Source organism: Xiphophorus couchianus, chromosome 20 (genome assembly GCF_001444195.1).
Source record: "Xiphophorus couchianus chromosome 20, X_couchianus-1.0, whole genome shotgun sequence".
NCBI classification, from domain to species: domain Eukaryota; kingdom Metazoa; phylum Chordata; class Actinopteri; order Cyprinodontiformes; family Poeciliidae; genus Xiphophorus; species Xiphophorus couchianus.
This window is the reverse complement of record NC_040247.1, coordinates 1,228,280-1,241,432: the sequence shown is the minus strand read 5'-3', so window position 1 is coordinate 1,241,432 and position 13,153 is coordinate 1,228,280. Positions and strand designations below refer to the sequence as shown.

At 43.1% G+C, this 13,153-nt stretch overlaps 1 protein-coding gene across 1 annotated transcript; it reads right to left on the bottom strand.

Moving 5' to 3' along the window:
* Positions 1–1,381: 1,381 nt before the first annotated feature.
* mcm2 (minichromosome maintenance complex component 2) lies at positions 1,382–12,128 on the bottom strand. Its single transcript, XM_028003900.1, has 20 exons — positions 11,982–12,128; positions 10,163–10,344; positions 8,719–8,891; positions 8,517–8,647; positions 7,860–7,998; positions 7,533–7,630; positions 7,270–7,391; positions 6,766–6,973; positions 6,024–6,158; positions 5,392–5,583; positions 5,208–5,301; positions 5,054–5,132; positions 4,388–4,559; positions 4,170–4,296; positions 3,968–4,080; positions 3,079–3,243; positions 2,920–2,994; positions 2,667–2,849; positions 2,421–2,576; positions 1,382–1,766 (listed from the first exon to the last, which is right to left on the bottom strand). The coding sequence occupies exons 1-20, from the start codon at positions 11,985–11,987 to the stop codon at positions 1,656–1,658; spliced, it is 2,661 nt and encodes an 886-aa protein (XP_027859701.1). The 5' UTR covers positions 11,988–12,128; the 3' UTR covers positions 1,382–1,655.
* Between the last annotated feature and the right edge of the window lie 1,025 nt (positions 12,129–13,153).

Here is a 13,153-nt window from a genome sequence, read left to right as displayed (position 1 = left end):
AGATGTCGCAGTTTTACCCATGAATGCAAATGTTACGGCTACTCTTGGATTTTAACAAAAATCAAAAATCAAAAGGTGCCAGAGTAGTTTATAGGAGGAGGGTTTTCCGACTCATCCAAAACAAAGCACTCGCGGAAAGTTTTCTGGTGGCAAACGGTGACTTTCTCAATGTACAAAAATAACAGAAACACTCTCCGAGTTGACTTTCCAAAAAATGTAAAATTAAACTTTATTTGGTGCGGTGGAAAAACTATTTCACCCCTCGCTCCTTAACCAAACAATCAGATGCCCTGCAGCAGCTGCTTCCGCTGCCTAATCACAGCAGGAGGCCACCTGATAAGGAGGAGGGTCTAAACAAAACAAATAAATAAACAAGTTACAATAGATATATTATTTATATAAATGTAGATCTGTAACCTTAAATTAATCCAATTCTTAATAGGCTCCAACAGCAAATATTCACAGTTTGCTCCATGTTTATCTCTAAACAAAATAAATTCACCTCTCCAAGTATTGGCATAAGTTAAAATTTAATTTTTAATGTAATCAAAGTCTATATTAACTTTATTACCATGACTAACATGTTTCCATCACAGCTTACTGCTGTTGATGCGAGGAGCGGCCATATTGAAATGTGAAGACGGAGGCATGTTAGGGGGATTGTACAGAAAAAATTTACATTCAAGTAAAAAAAAAATCATTTTCAAGAAAAATGGAAATTTGAGTTTGAAACGTGGAAAATTTGCTTGAAAAAACATTAAATTTTGAGTTTAATGTCAGAAAATTTCTAGTAGTTTCAAAAGTCAAAATTTCAACTTTTGCACATTTTCTGTTTCAGAAGTTTAACCTTTTTTAGATCAAATTCAAAATGTAAGTTTTTTTGGAATATTGACAAATTTTGGAGCTTTTTTCTAGATTTCTCAAAAATGGTTGACTAAAATGTATCTGGCTGCAGCCTGGACTTCAAATTTCAGCTCATAATCAGTCACAGTGTGGGGTATATAATACATTTTCTGAGTCCTTAGAGTCTGTCGAGTATTACAGTTAACTCTTGTGCCAGGATATCATTGGGCTAAAAGAAATTTAGCTAGTTTAAATTGCAGTTTTAACAAGATCTAGTAAAAACTCTGTGTTGGTCAGAGACTCAAATTTGGCTTAAATGAAAGTCACCAAGAATCCCAGGGCAACTTTTTTGAACTCTCGTTGAAAACTGTCGTGTTCAGGAGTGAAGTCCTTAGCAGGATCTGCTTCTAGTCAGAATTTAGATGTTGAGGTTTAAGGTGGTTTTAAGTTGTTTTTTGAAACCTGGACTCATTTAAACAAATGAGCCTTCAGAGTTTGTAGGATTACAGAAAGTCTGTCTGAAGGAAACCAGAAAGAAACTCATGCAAATTCCTTTATTAACAGCTACAATCTAACAATTTATTTGAACTTCTTTAAATTGTTTTTATGATTTTTTTCAGAACAACTACAGTCAGAAATCCTCATAAAACATGTACATGTATTTACAAACAACGATGAACCTCGTTTATTTGGACACTTCAGCTTTTTAAAGGCTCCATTCAGCGAAATGCGACTGTTTCAAACGTGACTCAGCTGATGGGAGCAACAACATGCGTCTCGGGTAAATGAGTCCAAAATGAAGGAGCCGGGTCTCAGAACTGCTGCAGGATGAGCTTCTTCTTGCCGTCGTGGCTGAACCTGTTGGAGCGGAAGAGCTCGCTGTCGTAGAAGGCCGACAGGTTGTGGATGTTGATCTGTCGCGCCTGCAGAAGGAAAAAAACCAGGAGATCAGGCCAAGTCTTCAAAACGTTTTCTTCACAGGAAACCCCAAAAATGACTTTAAAATGAGACCCATTATTATTCCGTGTTTAAAAATCTACCAGATTTCCAGGTTTTTAATTAATTCTAATTTTATTTTTTCTGTAGATATTTTAATATATAGTTGCTTATTATTGATTTTTATATATTTTTGCTGCTGTAACAACAATTTTCCATTGTGGGATTAATAATAACCTGCTCTATTCGGTTTTGTTCTTCCATTTGAGTTTCTACTAAAAAAAACAACCCAGGCACTTGACCACTAAAATCTGATGCTACTCCATTTTTATTAACATTTTGTGAAGAAGGATGTAGCGCAGGGTCTTCTTCGGAGGTTTTTGTGTGGTTTCCTTCAGTAGTTCTTGGTGCAGCGCCCCCACAGGCCAGGAAAGGAACTGATTTTTCAAAATGTTGCAAGTTTGGTCCTCAATCGAACCGAGTCTACTGGATTATCAGGTGGGAAAACACCCTTACAATCCAGAAACCACTTGCTGCATTCTAGTTGATTGTGCAGGAGGCTCTACTTCTGCTTTTCAAAGCTACACAGATGTATGATTGCACATCTGTTTGCAGACATTTCCACGTGTAAACCTCCGCACCTTGTCGTGCAGTTCCTTCTCTGGGATCTCGATGGTGTCGTTCTGGACTCCGTATCGGCTCCTCTGGTAGGCGACCTGCTCGGCCACCAGCTGCTTCAGGATGAACAGCAGCAGCTCGTTGTTGTCCCTGCGGAACGCCAGGTAGCGGGCAAACGTCTGGCCAACAAACAGGAGCCAGAGAATAGGTTAAGTTCCTCCTAGAAACCCGTTAAATTTTGTGTTTCTAACTCCAAAGCAGCAGCAGACCTTCCTCATGCTCCTCATCACGCTGAACTTCTGCGTGTCGATGAAACTCTCCAGCATCACCCTGATGGCCATGTTGACGTCGTCCTCCAGGACGTAGTCCCTCAGGTGCATCTTGGCGTGAGCCTCCGCCATGCGGATCATCGACTCGATGTGGCGCACCGTGATGGGGATGCTGCCTGTGGCCTGCAGGGGGCGCCAAAGCAATGTCAGTTTCTACACCAACATGTCTGAACCAGGACAGCAGAGGACTCACCATGGACTCCTTGCGGAGGTCGCTGTAGATGCGAGCCACCTTGTCCTGATCCATCTGATTCAGTTTGGGGTGAACCTGTGCAAAAATAAATACATAAATACCAAAGATTCTTCTGGAGCAGATCAACCTGGACTGATTTTCGCCGGCGTGTGTTCGGACCCGCTCTTTGGCGTAGATGATGTACTTCCTCAGCAGCTCCTGAGGGATCGACGGGACGTCCGACGAGTTGGGCAGAACCACGTCCTCCAAGGCCACGCCCCCTTCCTTGTTGCTAGGGTGATGCTTGATGTGGGAGCCGACAACGAAGCGCGCCAGCATCTCATCCTTGGTTGATAAACGGCAGCAGATCAGACAGAGTTCCTTGACTTTCACTGATACAGCGCCACAACTAAGACCAGTGCGCATCTAGAGGAAGCTACTTACTTGTCGCAGGCGGCTATGGCTATTTCAAAGCTAGCTACTGATCTGATTGGTAGGCTGACACCGCTAACTGAGCACCTAGCGCCTTCAAATGGGGAGTCAAGTCACTTGCATGAGCTTTGGAAAGGGAAGTAACTAGATTGCCAAGGCAGGTCACCCATTGGATTCCCTACTTCCTCCACTGTCCATTAGCACAAAGAGGCTAACTCTGACTTTCAAGAAGCTAACACTGACTTTTGAAAGGCTAGCATTAGCACTGGTGAGGCTAGCATTCTCATACCAGTGCTGGCATTCCAGAGTTTAGCGCTGGCTTCCCAATCCACTGTGACATCAACCATAAAGGATAAAGAAAAATAGTCATGAGTGGCTAAGCATGCTAATCCTAGCGCCAGCTTATCTGTGCTAATGGACGGCACAGACGGTAGTTAATCCAGTGGGTAACCAGCCTCTCTAAAGGTAATGATAGTGACGATTCCTCCTTGTTGCCTCTCAACAGTAACTGGCTTTGGAAAGAATACATCATCCTGCAATTAGGATGCTATATCCAATAGACTTAATTTGGGCACCAATACCAAGACATATGTTTCATCTTTTAATATGTTTAATAATAAACATGAAACTGCGGTACCTGGACGGGATCGACGGTGTCTCTGACGACACACAGCACGTCGAAACGAGACACGATGGGCTCCGTCAGGTCCACGTTCTCAGAGAAGGTGAGCGAAGGGTCGTACCTGCCGCCTGGAGACACAGGGGGAAAAACGGTTAGGAAAAACGACAAACCACAGGTGGCCGAACTGAACCTCCTTCGTATTAACTGGCGTTCGCACCGATGGGGTTGGCGGCGGCCATGACGGTGCACCTGGCCTGCAGCGACGTGACGATGCCGGCCTTGGAGATGGAGATGCTCTGCTGCTCCATCGCCTCGTGGATGCTCGTCCTGTCGGCGTCGTTCATCTGGAGGTCAAGATGAGATTAAAGAACGTTTTTATTAAATCTCCATCAGAAGTCGTAGTCCTGGTCGGGATCCGAGTGCGTCTCGGCTCACCTTATCAAACTCGTCGATCAGGCAGACGCCGCGGTCGGCCAGCACCAGCGCTCCGGCCTCCAGCGTCCACTCGCGGCTCACAGGGTGTCTCTGGACGTACGCAGTCAGGCCCACGGCGGACGCCCCCTGACCCGTGGTGAAGACGGCACGGCTCGCCACCTTCTCCACGTACCTGGGGAAGAAAACTCCTCCGTTAAACCGACTCTGGTCCGGATTAAACACAACTTTTAAACGTGATCCATTACAGCTTAGGATTGGTCCATGGGCTACAAAACATGTTCATTGCATTCAAAATCATTCTTAATTCCTCAGATTTTAGTCTGGTCAGTTTTGCCAGATGCACAATTATACGACCGTACATCTTTGAAAAGCAGAAGTGGAGCCTCCTGCACAACCAACCAGAATGCAGCAAGTGGTTTCTGGAACAACATGCTCGTCTTTCCCAGCAGTCAGTCAGCGGGAATACCAGCTCAGATTAGGTTGCTAGGTAACGGGGCTGAGCTTCACTGAGGTTGCTAGGTTACAGCACAGTGCCATTGAAGGTGACTTAATCAGGAGAATTTTGAAACGGCTCCTTTTCCAGACACCAAAAATGCCAAAAACCAGCGTGGTGTCTTTTGTTTTTAGAACCAGTAGAAAAACAAAACCTTGCAAGTCGACTCTTACTTGAGGAACTGGGACTTGGCGGTTCCCGGGTCTCCACACAGCAGAACGTTGATGTCGCCACGCACTTTATGTTTCCCACCTGCAGGAGGGAGAGACTCAGTTCATGGACGTTTATGGGTGAGACGCAGTCGGGATCTCCGCTGGGAGTCGGTACCTGGGTTCTTAGGTTCTCCTCCGAACAGAGACAGCGCCAGGGCGCGCTTGATGTCCTCGTGACCGTAGATGGACGGAGCGATGCTGGCAAAGATCTGCAGGCAGGAAGTAAAAATTTGGGGTTTATTTAAACCAACAGAAATCAGCAGAGTTTCAGTCTGGAAGGTGATGGCGTTCCTCCTCACCCTCTCCCCGATTCGCTCATCCTTCGACAGGGCAACGATCGCCTTGACGTCCTCGTCTGTGAGCTCCGCCAGGGCGACGCCCTCGTCCCGGCGGGTGATGTGATTGGCCAGGATCACAGTGGCGAACACCGGGAAGCCATTGGCCGTGTTCAGAGAGCCGTCGTAGTTGTTGTGGTAGATTCCAGTCAACTCCTGGCGAGACGAAGAGACGGACAGTTTCAGCAAAATGTCCTTCCATCAAAAGAACCTCTGCTTTTTTGTTTTATTGATCCGTTTGGATTTCTAAACTTTTTCATAAAGTTTCTTCTCCAGATTCCAGAGTCTCAGTGCCTTTTTAAAGTTTTCTTCTGCAGAGGTTAAGATTTAAATAAGACTGGAAATGGATGGATGGACAACAGGATGTGTAGAGAATTAAATGAGCGGATGCACAGACTGATACATAGGAGAACGGATAAAATATTTATTTTCTCTGAATTCAGATATTTCTCCTCTCATCCAGGCCTGAAAACGTTGAAAACATGAAACAACTAAACTCTAAAACCTTCCAGACAGGAACCTGGTCCTTCATGAAGGTCAGGCTGCGTTCTGACATTTCGATCGTTTCCTCACGGTTTGAACGGAGTTGGACTCACGATCTCGTCTCCAGGCTTGCAGCTGTCCACCAGGTCGGCCAGCAGGACGGCGTCCTTGGAGCGCGGCAGGCGGCCCGCCGCCACCTTCCCAGGACTCTCCTGGATGGTGATCCTCTGGTAGTTCTGGTACACCGTCTGGAGGAGGGAGGCGGCCGGTTAAATCCCCTCTGATTGGGCTGACAACTTAAAGGGGCAGTACTTTCCAGGCACATGCTGCCATAATAAAGTAACTTTTACCTTGAGTTGTTCCAAAAATGTTAAGTTAATTATGACTTAAAAGAAATTTCACTTCCTGACACACTGCCTTGAAATTGAGTCTCTGTCTCTTTAAGAAGCTCCTGCTCGTTCTGAGGCTCCATCTTCAGAAAGTCACCACAACATGGCTCCTTTATTAACCCTTTCAGGTTTTTAGCAGTGTTGCTCTGACAGGTAGCTCCTGTAAGGAACTCAGCAGGTGTTTGCTAACTGCTGCTGGCTAGTCTGAAGGGGCTGAGAAGGGAAGGAGCTGTGCCTTGAAGGCAGATCTAGGTCCAACCAGGTGTTTTGCTAAGCTGAATGGTTGCCATGGAGATAAAAGGATTTCTCAAACAGGCGAGAAAGAAATAAGGCAAAACTCCAGGTACCTTTGTGATGAGGGAATAAAATTATAACATGATATAGAGCTAAAAAGGTTGATTTTACGTGACGCTGCCTCTTTAAATGCAGTCTAAATGTTGAGTTGGCCATCTTGGCAACAGCTCACCTCCTCCATGTTGACCTCGAAGGGCCCCTGGGACTGACACTCGGGGCAGGAGCCCGGCTTCACCTCCTGGTTCTGGGACTGGAAGAACGGCCCCAGAACGAAGCTGCACTTGCTGCAGTTGTACTTGACCATGCTGAGCTGCGGCAGAACGCCGGTACAGCTGCTCACCACGCCGCTGGTCCGGATCAGCTGGTTCAGGTGGAGCTGCCTGAGGAGGAGGAGTGACGAGTCAGACGCTCAACGGATTTCACTGCAAAAACTAAATATTACCAAATATTTTTGGTCTAGTTATAAAGGCAAATATTTTAGTACACTTACAATAAGACAAAACTAACTGACAAGATTTCAGCAAGAGTTAAGATCTTAATTCAGTCAATAATGTCTTCATATTGACAAAAAAAGTGCTGGTTCCGTTGGTTATAACAAAACAGTTTCCAATGTTAGAAGTGAAATAATCATTAATTTCAGCTGCAATAAATGAGAAATGGCGGTGAGTAGCGATACCTGAGCGCCCGGATCTCCTCCACCAGAGGCAGGTTGCAGATCCGGACGTGGATCTCGTGAGCGATGCGGTCGTATTTCGGGTACATGGCGAGAACGACTTCTTTGGCCGCTTCATCGAAAATCTGAGAACAGATTTAGCCACGTTTATCTCCAATCATCATCCAAACTTTACTAGTTTGTCATTCAAACTAGTAAAAAATGGAAAGACACGCAGAAAGGAAGGTAAAAACATAAATAACTAAAAATACAAAAAGCCGACTCACCTCGAGCATCTCGGTTGGGGCCTCAGGCAGGAAGTAAGCCAGAACATGTTCTCTGGCCGCCAGGTCTTCGTAGTTTACAACCAGACTCTCTCTGTTCTCTGCACAGGAACAGGATCAGAACAGGAAGTGACCACGCTGCTCATTAATCAGAACAGGAAGTGACCACGCTGCTCATTAATCAGAACAGGAAGTGACCACGCTGCTCATTAATCAGAACAGGAAGTGACCACGCTGCTCATTAATCAGAACAGGAAGTGACCACGCTGCTCATTAATCAGAACAGGAAGTGACCACGCTGCTTGCCGTCGCCTCGCCATCCCCGCCTACCTTTGCACATGTCGCTGATCTTCTCCTTGAACACGTTGTGGCCGTTCTCGTCCACGTGGGTCCGCAGGAAGTTCTTGAAGCGGTTGTAGATCTCGAGGCGAGGCGCCGCCATGGAAACCCACTCCCTCACAGTGTGGCCCTGCGGGTCGGAAACCCGTCAGAAACCCGGCCGGGTGGAAAACTCAGGAAAATTCAAGCATTTCCAAGGTAAGTTTCCAAACTTTTACAGCAGAACACTTTGGAGCTGAAAATGACGGCGTCACTTTCAGTTAATGAAACCGTCGTTAACTGAAAAATAACAGCTTCAATTCACTGTTATATCACATCATCTATGACAGTTATTAATAAAAATCAGCAGGAACAAGGCCAACAAATAAAACACTAATTTAACAACAAAAAAATCCCCAAATTCTCCACTTGTGTTTCTGCTGCTACTTAAAACTAATTGCATGTATATAATTGTTCACATTTATCATCATCACAGAATATCATTATTAAACTTTCACATCCCTCCTCACCAACTGCACTTTATTACCAAACTGTGCAGTTTGAACACACTTAACCCTTTCTAAACCTTGAACACACCTAACTGAAATTCAATGATATTCAAGGATTTAATATCCTTGAATTAAATCCTTGAATTGTACGACCACAAACCTTCATGTCTTCCAGGTTCTCGATGCTCTCGATCATCTCCTCTTCGTCTCCGTCGGTGATTCCCTCGGCCGCGCGCTCGGCGATCCTCCGCCGCCTGGCTCCGGGAGGACCGTCGTCTTCATCTTCGCTGTCTGGAACACAAAGTTAAGCATCAGTTTGATTCCCGTGGCGGTTCTGGGTCATTCTGAGCGGTTCTGCTCACCATAAAGCAGTCCTCTTCGCAGCCTCCCGGTGAGCCCCTGCTCCCGGTCACGCCGCCTCATTGCCTCCTCGGCGGCGGCGCGGGCTCCCGGCGACAGCTCCGACAGATCCTCGTCATCCAGGTCCAAACCTTCCACCTCGTACCGATCCAGCTCCGGGATGGCGCGGTAATCCCTGGAAGAACAGCAAAATTATCTGGGATTGCAACACAACAAAAACATCAACAGATTCCTGAGCGAACAAATGTTGCTGGATGATAAATTGTCCCAGAAGTTCTTGAGATAAACAATAATGGAGGCGACGAGTCCGCCTACAGGGGAGAGGTGGAACGGCTGTTGGTGTGGTGCAGGGAGAACAATCTGCTCCTCAACAACTCAAAGACAAAAGAACTCATAATAGATTACAGGAGGAATAAAACGGACATTACACCACTAACCATTGGGGGAAAATGTGTGGAGAGGGTAGCTGATTTCCGTTTCCTGGGGGTCCACATTGAGCAGGGCCTCACATGGAACATGAACACCTTGGAGCTGATAAAAAAGGCCCAGCAAAGACTGAACTTCCTGAGGGTTCTCAGGAGGAACAGCATCAAGGAGAAGCTGCTGGTGTCCTTCTACAAGTGCTCCATAGAGAGCATACTGACCTACTGTATCTGCGTCTGGTATAACAGCAGCACTACGGCTCAAAGGAAAGCTCTCCAAAGGGTTGTGAATACAGCCCAAAAAATCATTGGCTGCCCTCTCCCCTCACTGGAGGACCTGCACAGCGACCGCTGTCTAAGAAAAGCACAACACATCACAAAGGACACTTCTCACCCCGGACCTTCTCTGTTCACACTGCTGCCTTCAGGCAGAAGATACAGAGCAACCAGAACCAGAACCAACCGTCTCAGAGACAGTTTCTACCCGATAGCAATAACAAAACTAAATGCAATCAAAAACATCCATTAATCATCATAAATGATGGATGTGAGAATGTGGCTGTTCTGATTTAGTGTTTATTTTTTTTTGCCAGTTGTTTGTTGATTCTTGCGTTGTGTGTGAATTGTGAGACAGTTATTTTTTGTTTTTGGGCATATGCACCGACTGATGGCACCCTTTGAATTTCGTTGTCCTTCTGACAATGACAATAAAGATTTATCTTATCTTATAATGTTGTTGTTGTTTTGAGACAATTTAATGGCAAAATAACACATTCCAAAGGTCAATAAACTTTAAATTATAATCAACATTTAACACTGGGACTGGAAGACATTTTAATATTAAAAACAAATAAACAAAAACAACCAAAACAATCCTTCAAAAAACAGGGGCGGCCAGTTGAGACCAAAAACTTTTATTATCCAGTTTATGGTAGAAAGAAAGAAAAGAGAAACAATAAATCATGCAAACTTAAATGACTGAGTTTGTTTTGCTTCATTGATTTGTTGCGACAGGTCTAGTCACCTCTCCATCCCGTCCCCGATCAGTTCCTCCCCATCGTCCTCCTCCGGCAGGGGGCCGTCGCCCAGCAGCCCCTCGGACTCGTCCTCGAAGGGGGGAAGGTCGCGCCCAGGGCTGGAGGTCAAGTCTCCTCTCCTGGAGGCTCGGCTGGGGCTGGTGGCCATGTGGAACGACTCTGAGGAATCCTGCAAAACACCAAAAGCCTGGTGACTCTCAAAACACTCAAACACTGCGAGTGAACCTTCAGAGTCACATAAAGACGGTTACAACGTCAGCCTTCTGTCATTTCCACGATTAAAGGACTAATGTCAAAGCAAGACCTAGAGAAAATCCTCCATGTGTTTATTTTTCTGTTCTGCATCTCCAGAACCAAACATGGAGAAGCAGCATTCAGCTTCTATGCACTACAAATCTGGAACAAACTTCTAAAAAACTGCAAAACAGCCGAAACACGGAGTTCCTTTAAATCAAGACAAAAACCCAGCTGTTAAAGCTGCTTTTGATTCATAATAAATTGACCAAAATATATGACGTGCATTGATTATTTTAATGATCATCATCAAAATGTAATAATGTCTGTTACTGGTTTTCACAACTGGTGACTGTCTGATGCATTTGATGCTCATCTCATTTTTGAGTCATTTCAAATTTTGAGGTTTGTATTTCGAAGATTTCTTGTTCTTTTAGACAATTATACATTGACAGACCTAGTCATTAGCAATGCAGCAAAAATATATAAAATATAGGGAAAATACAGCTTCGATAACATAACTTTAGTATTTGTTACAGCTTGAACTAAAAGCCGAGGTTAATTTAATGTTTTCCTGACATGTTTTAGATCAGTTTGGGTTTTTTTCTCTCTACCTTCACAGATCATTTCAGGTTTTATTTCTTTGTTTTGCATCTATTTGAGCTCATAAATGTGATTAAACATAGAAAACATGAAGAGCAAAATAGTCAAATATTTTGGGGGTGTGCAATATAAAGTGCATTTTGTGTGACATGGCAAATTATGAGTTTGTCATTATTTCCTATTTTTAAGACTACATAATAAACATTGTTACACTCAACTGATATTATCATATAGAAATAAGGGTAAAAAGCAAGCTAGCTTATAAATGGAAAATTGAACCTTATTTCTCTCTAACTTTACCATTTTTATTCAGATTAAGAGATTTCACAAATACTCAAATAGGTTTGAAATATTCTGCTAGCACTGCAAAATAATCTAGTCCAGGTTTGAAAAGTCTAAATGTCAGTTTCTGAACCGAGTCAGTTCTAATGCACTGAAATCGCAGTTTATTTAAGGTTTCGCACATCGTAGTTGGGTTTTCAATATTCTGCTGCTAGTGAAAAATAACCTAGTCTAGTTTGAAGAGTCTTAAGTATTTTTAATCTGAGCAGATTAAAGATGAAATTAGGTGGAATCGCCCTTTATTCATTTATCAATTCAGAAGCCAACTTCAGCTTTGTTGTATATTAAATAAAGACATCAGCGGCCACATGGCAGCTAATAACAGTCTAACAGTTACTTAAATGCTCCATTAAAACCAACATTTACGAATTAAAGCAAACGAGACGAAACCTATCATCCATATTATTGACGCTAAACGGATTTTAATGAGGCTTCATTAACAAAATATTATTTTTCTAACTGTAATAACTCTCCCCATCAGTGTCAATACAGAAACTACAATACAGTAAAACCGAGAAAAACTCAAATTACTGCAAATAACCCTGAATTATTTATCTTTTCTTTCCTTTTTTACAGCGAACCCCAAACATTAGCTCATTTATTCGGTTTTAGCTCGTTTTCACTCACCGCCATTGTTGCGCTGCTGTTTGTCTGCTGCTTCTTCTCCTTCCTGCCGGGAGTCACTTTTCGCGCGAAACAACCACGTGACAGTCAAAGCGCGCGAAAAGTCATGAATATTGAAAATGATCGTTGACGTCAAGATTTTCTATTGGTCTATTGTTTTCTATGAGGCGTGGTTTAATGCGGCTGCGGTGGAAAGGAGGCGGTGTACGCCGTGGAGTTAAACAAACGCACCTTTTTTCTCACTTTCCAGTCCGGGCGGAGTTTATGACGCAACAAGACCCCGGGAACCATTTTTCGTTTTTTCTGTTGTTTTTACTTAAAACATCCTGTAATTTCTAACGGATTTGTTTTTTTTTTCTTTGTTAAAACACATCATAATATATATTTTTATTGGGAGCTTACGTAATTTACCAGAACAAAGTAGTGCATGATTGTGAAGGAAAGAAAGTGAAAAATACTCAAAAGTTTTTCCAAATAAAAATCTGAAAATCTGACACCCATATAAAATTTTGCCACACTAATTGCCTAATTTGTAAAAACAAATAAATAAATAAAATGGTCAATCTGTGTATTTATCTCACTATAAGTGCAGATAATTTGTAATGTAAACTTAAAAAAAATATAAGCAAATATTTCAGTCTCTAGAGTCTAGATGTATAAAGCTGGTGGAAGACTTTCTACAAACTATTTTCTATATCACATAAAATCCCAATACACTGAGACCTGGAGCTGCAATTAGACAAAATCTGAAAAGGTAAACATGTATAAATAGTTTTGTATATCCAATGGTTTAGTTTTAGACAGTTCAGCTCAATGTGAAAATTTATTTAGCTTTTTTGTGCTAATCCCTTTATTGAACAAGAAAGCAAATTATCTCTTTACAACAAACTGCTGATTACAAAGAGCAAGTAAGATTGACCTTACACTGGTTTACTCACCTCTTTCTCTAAATGTTACACTGAATCAGAGTTAAGTGGGTTAAAAAATAATAATAATCATCTTTATTGATCATGAAAAGGAATTAAAAAGAAAATAAAATCCAAATAAATTCTCCAGTAAAATTAACTTGCTACAGATTCTTGCCTGGAAGAAGAATATAAAGAAAAGCAGGATGAGTCAAAAGATTTGTGGTGCATAGATGCTTGATGCTGTTTCTCCATGTTTTTTCTGGTTTT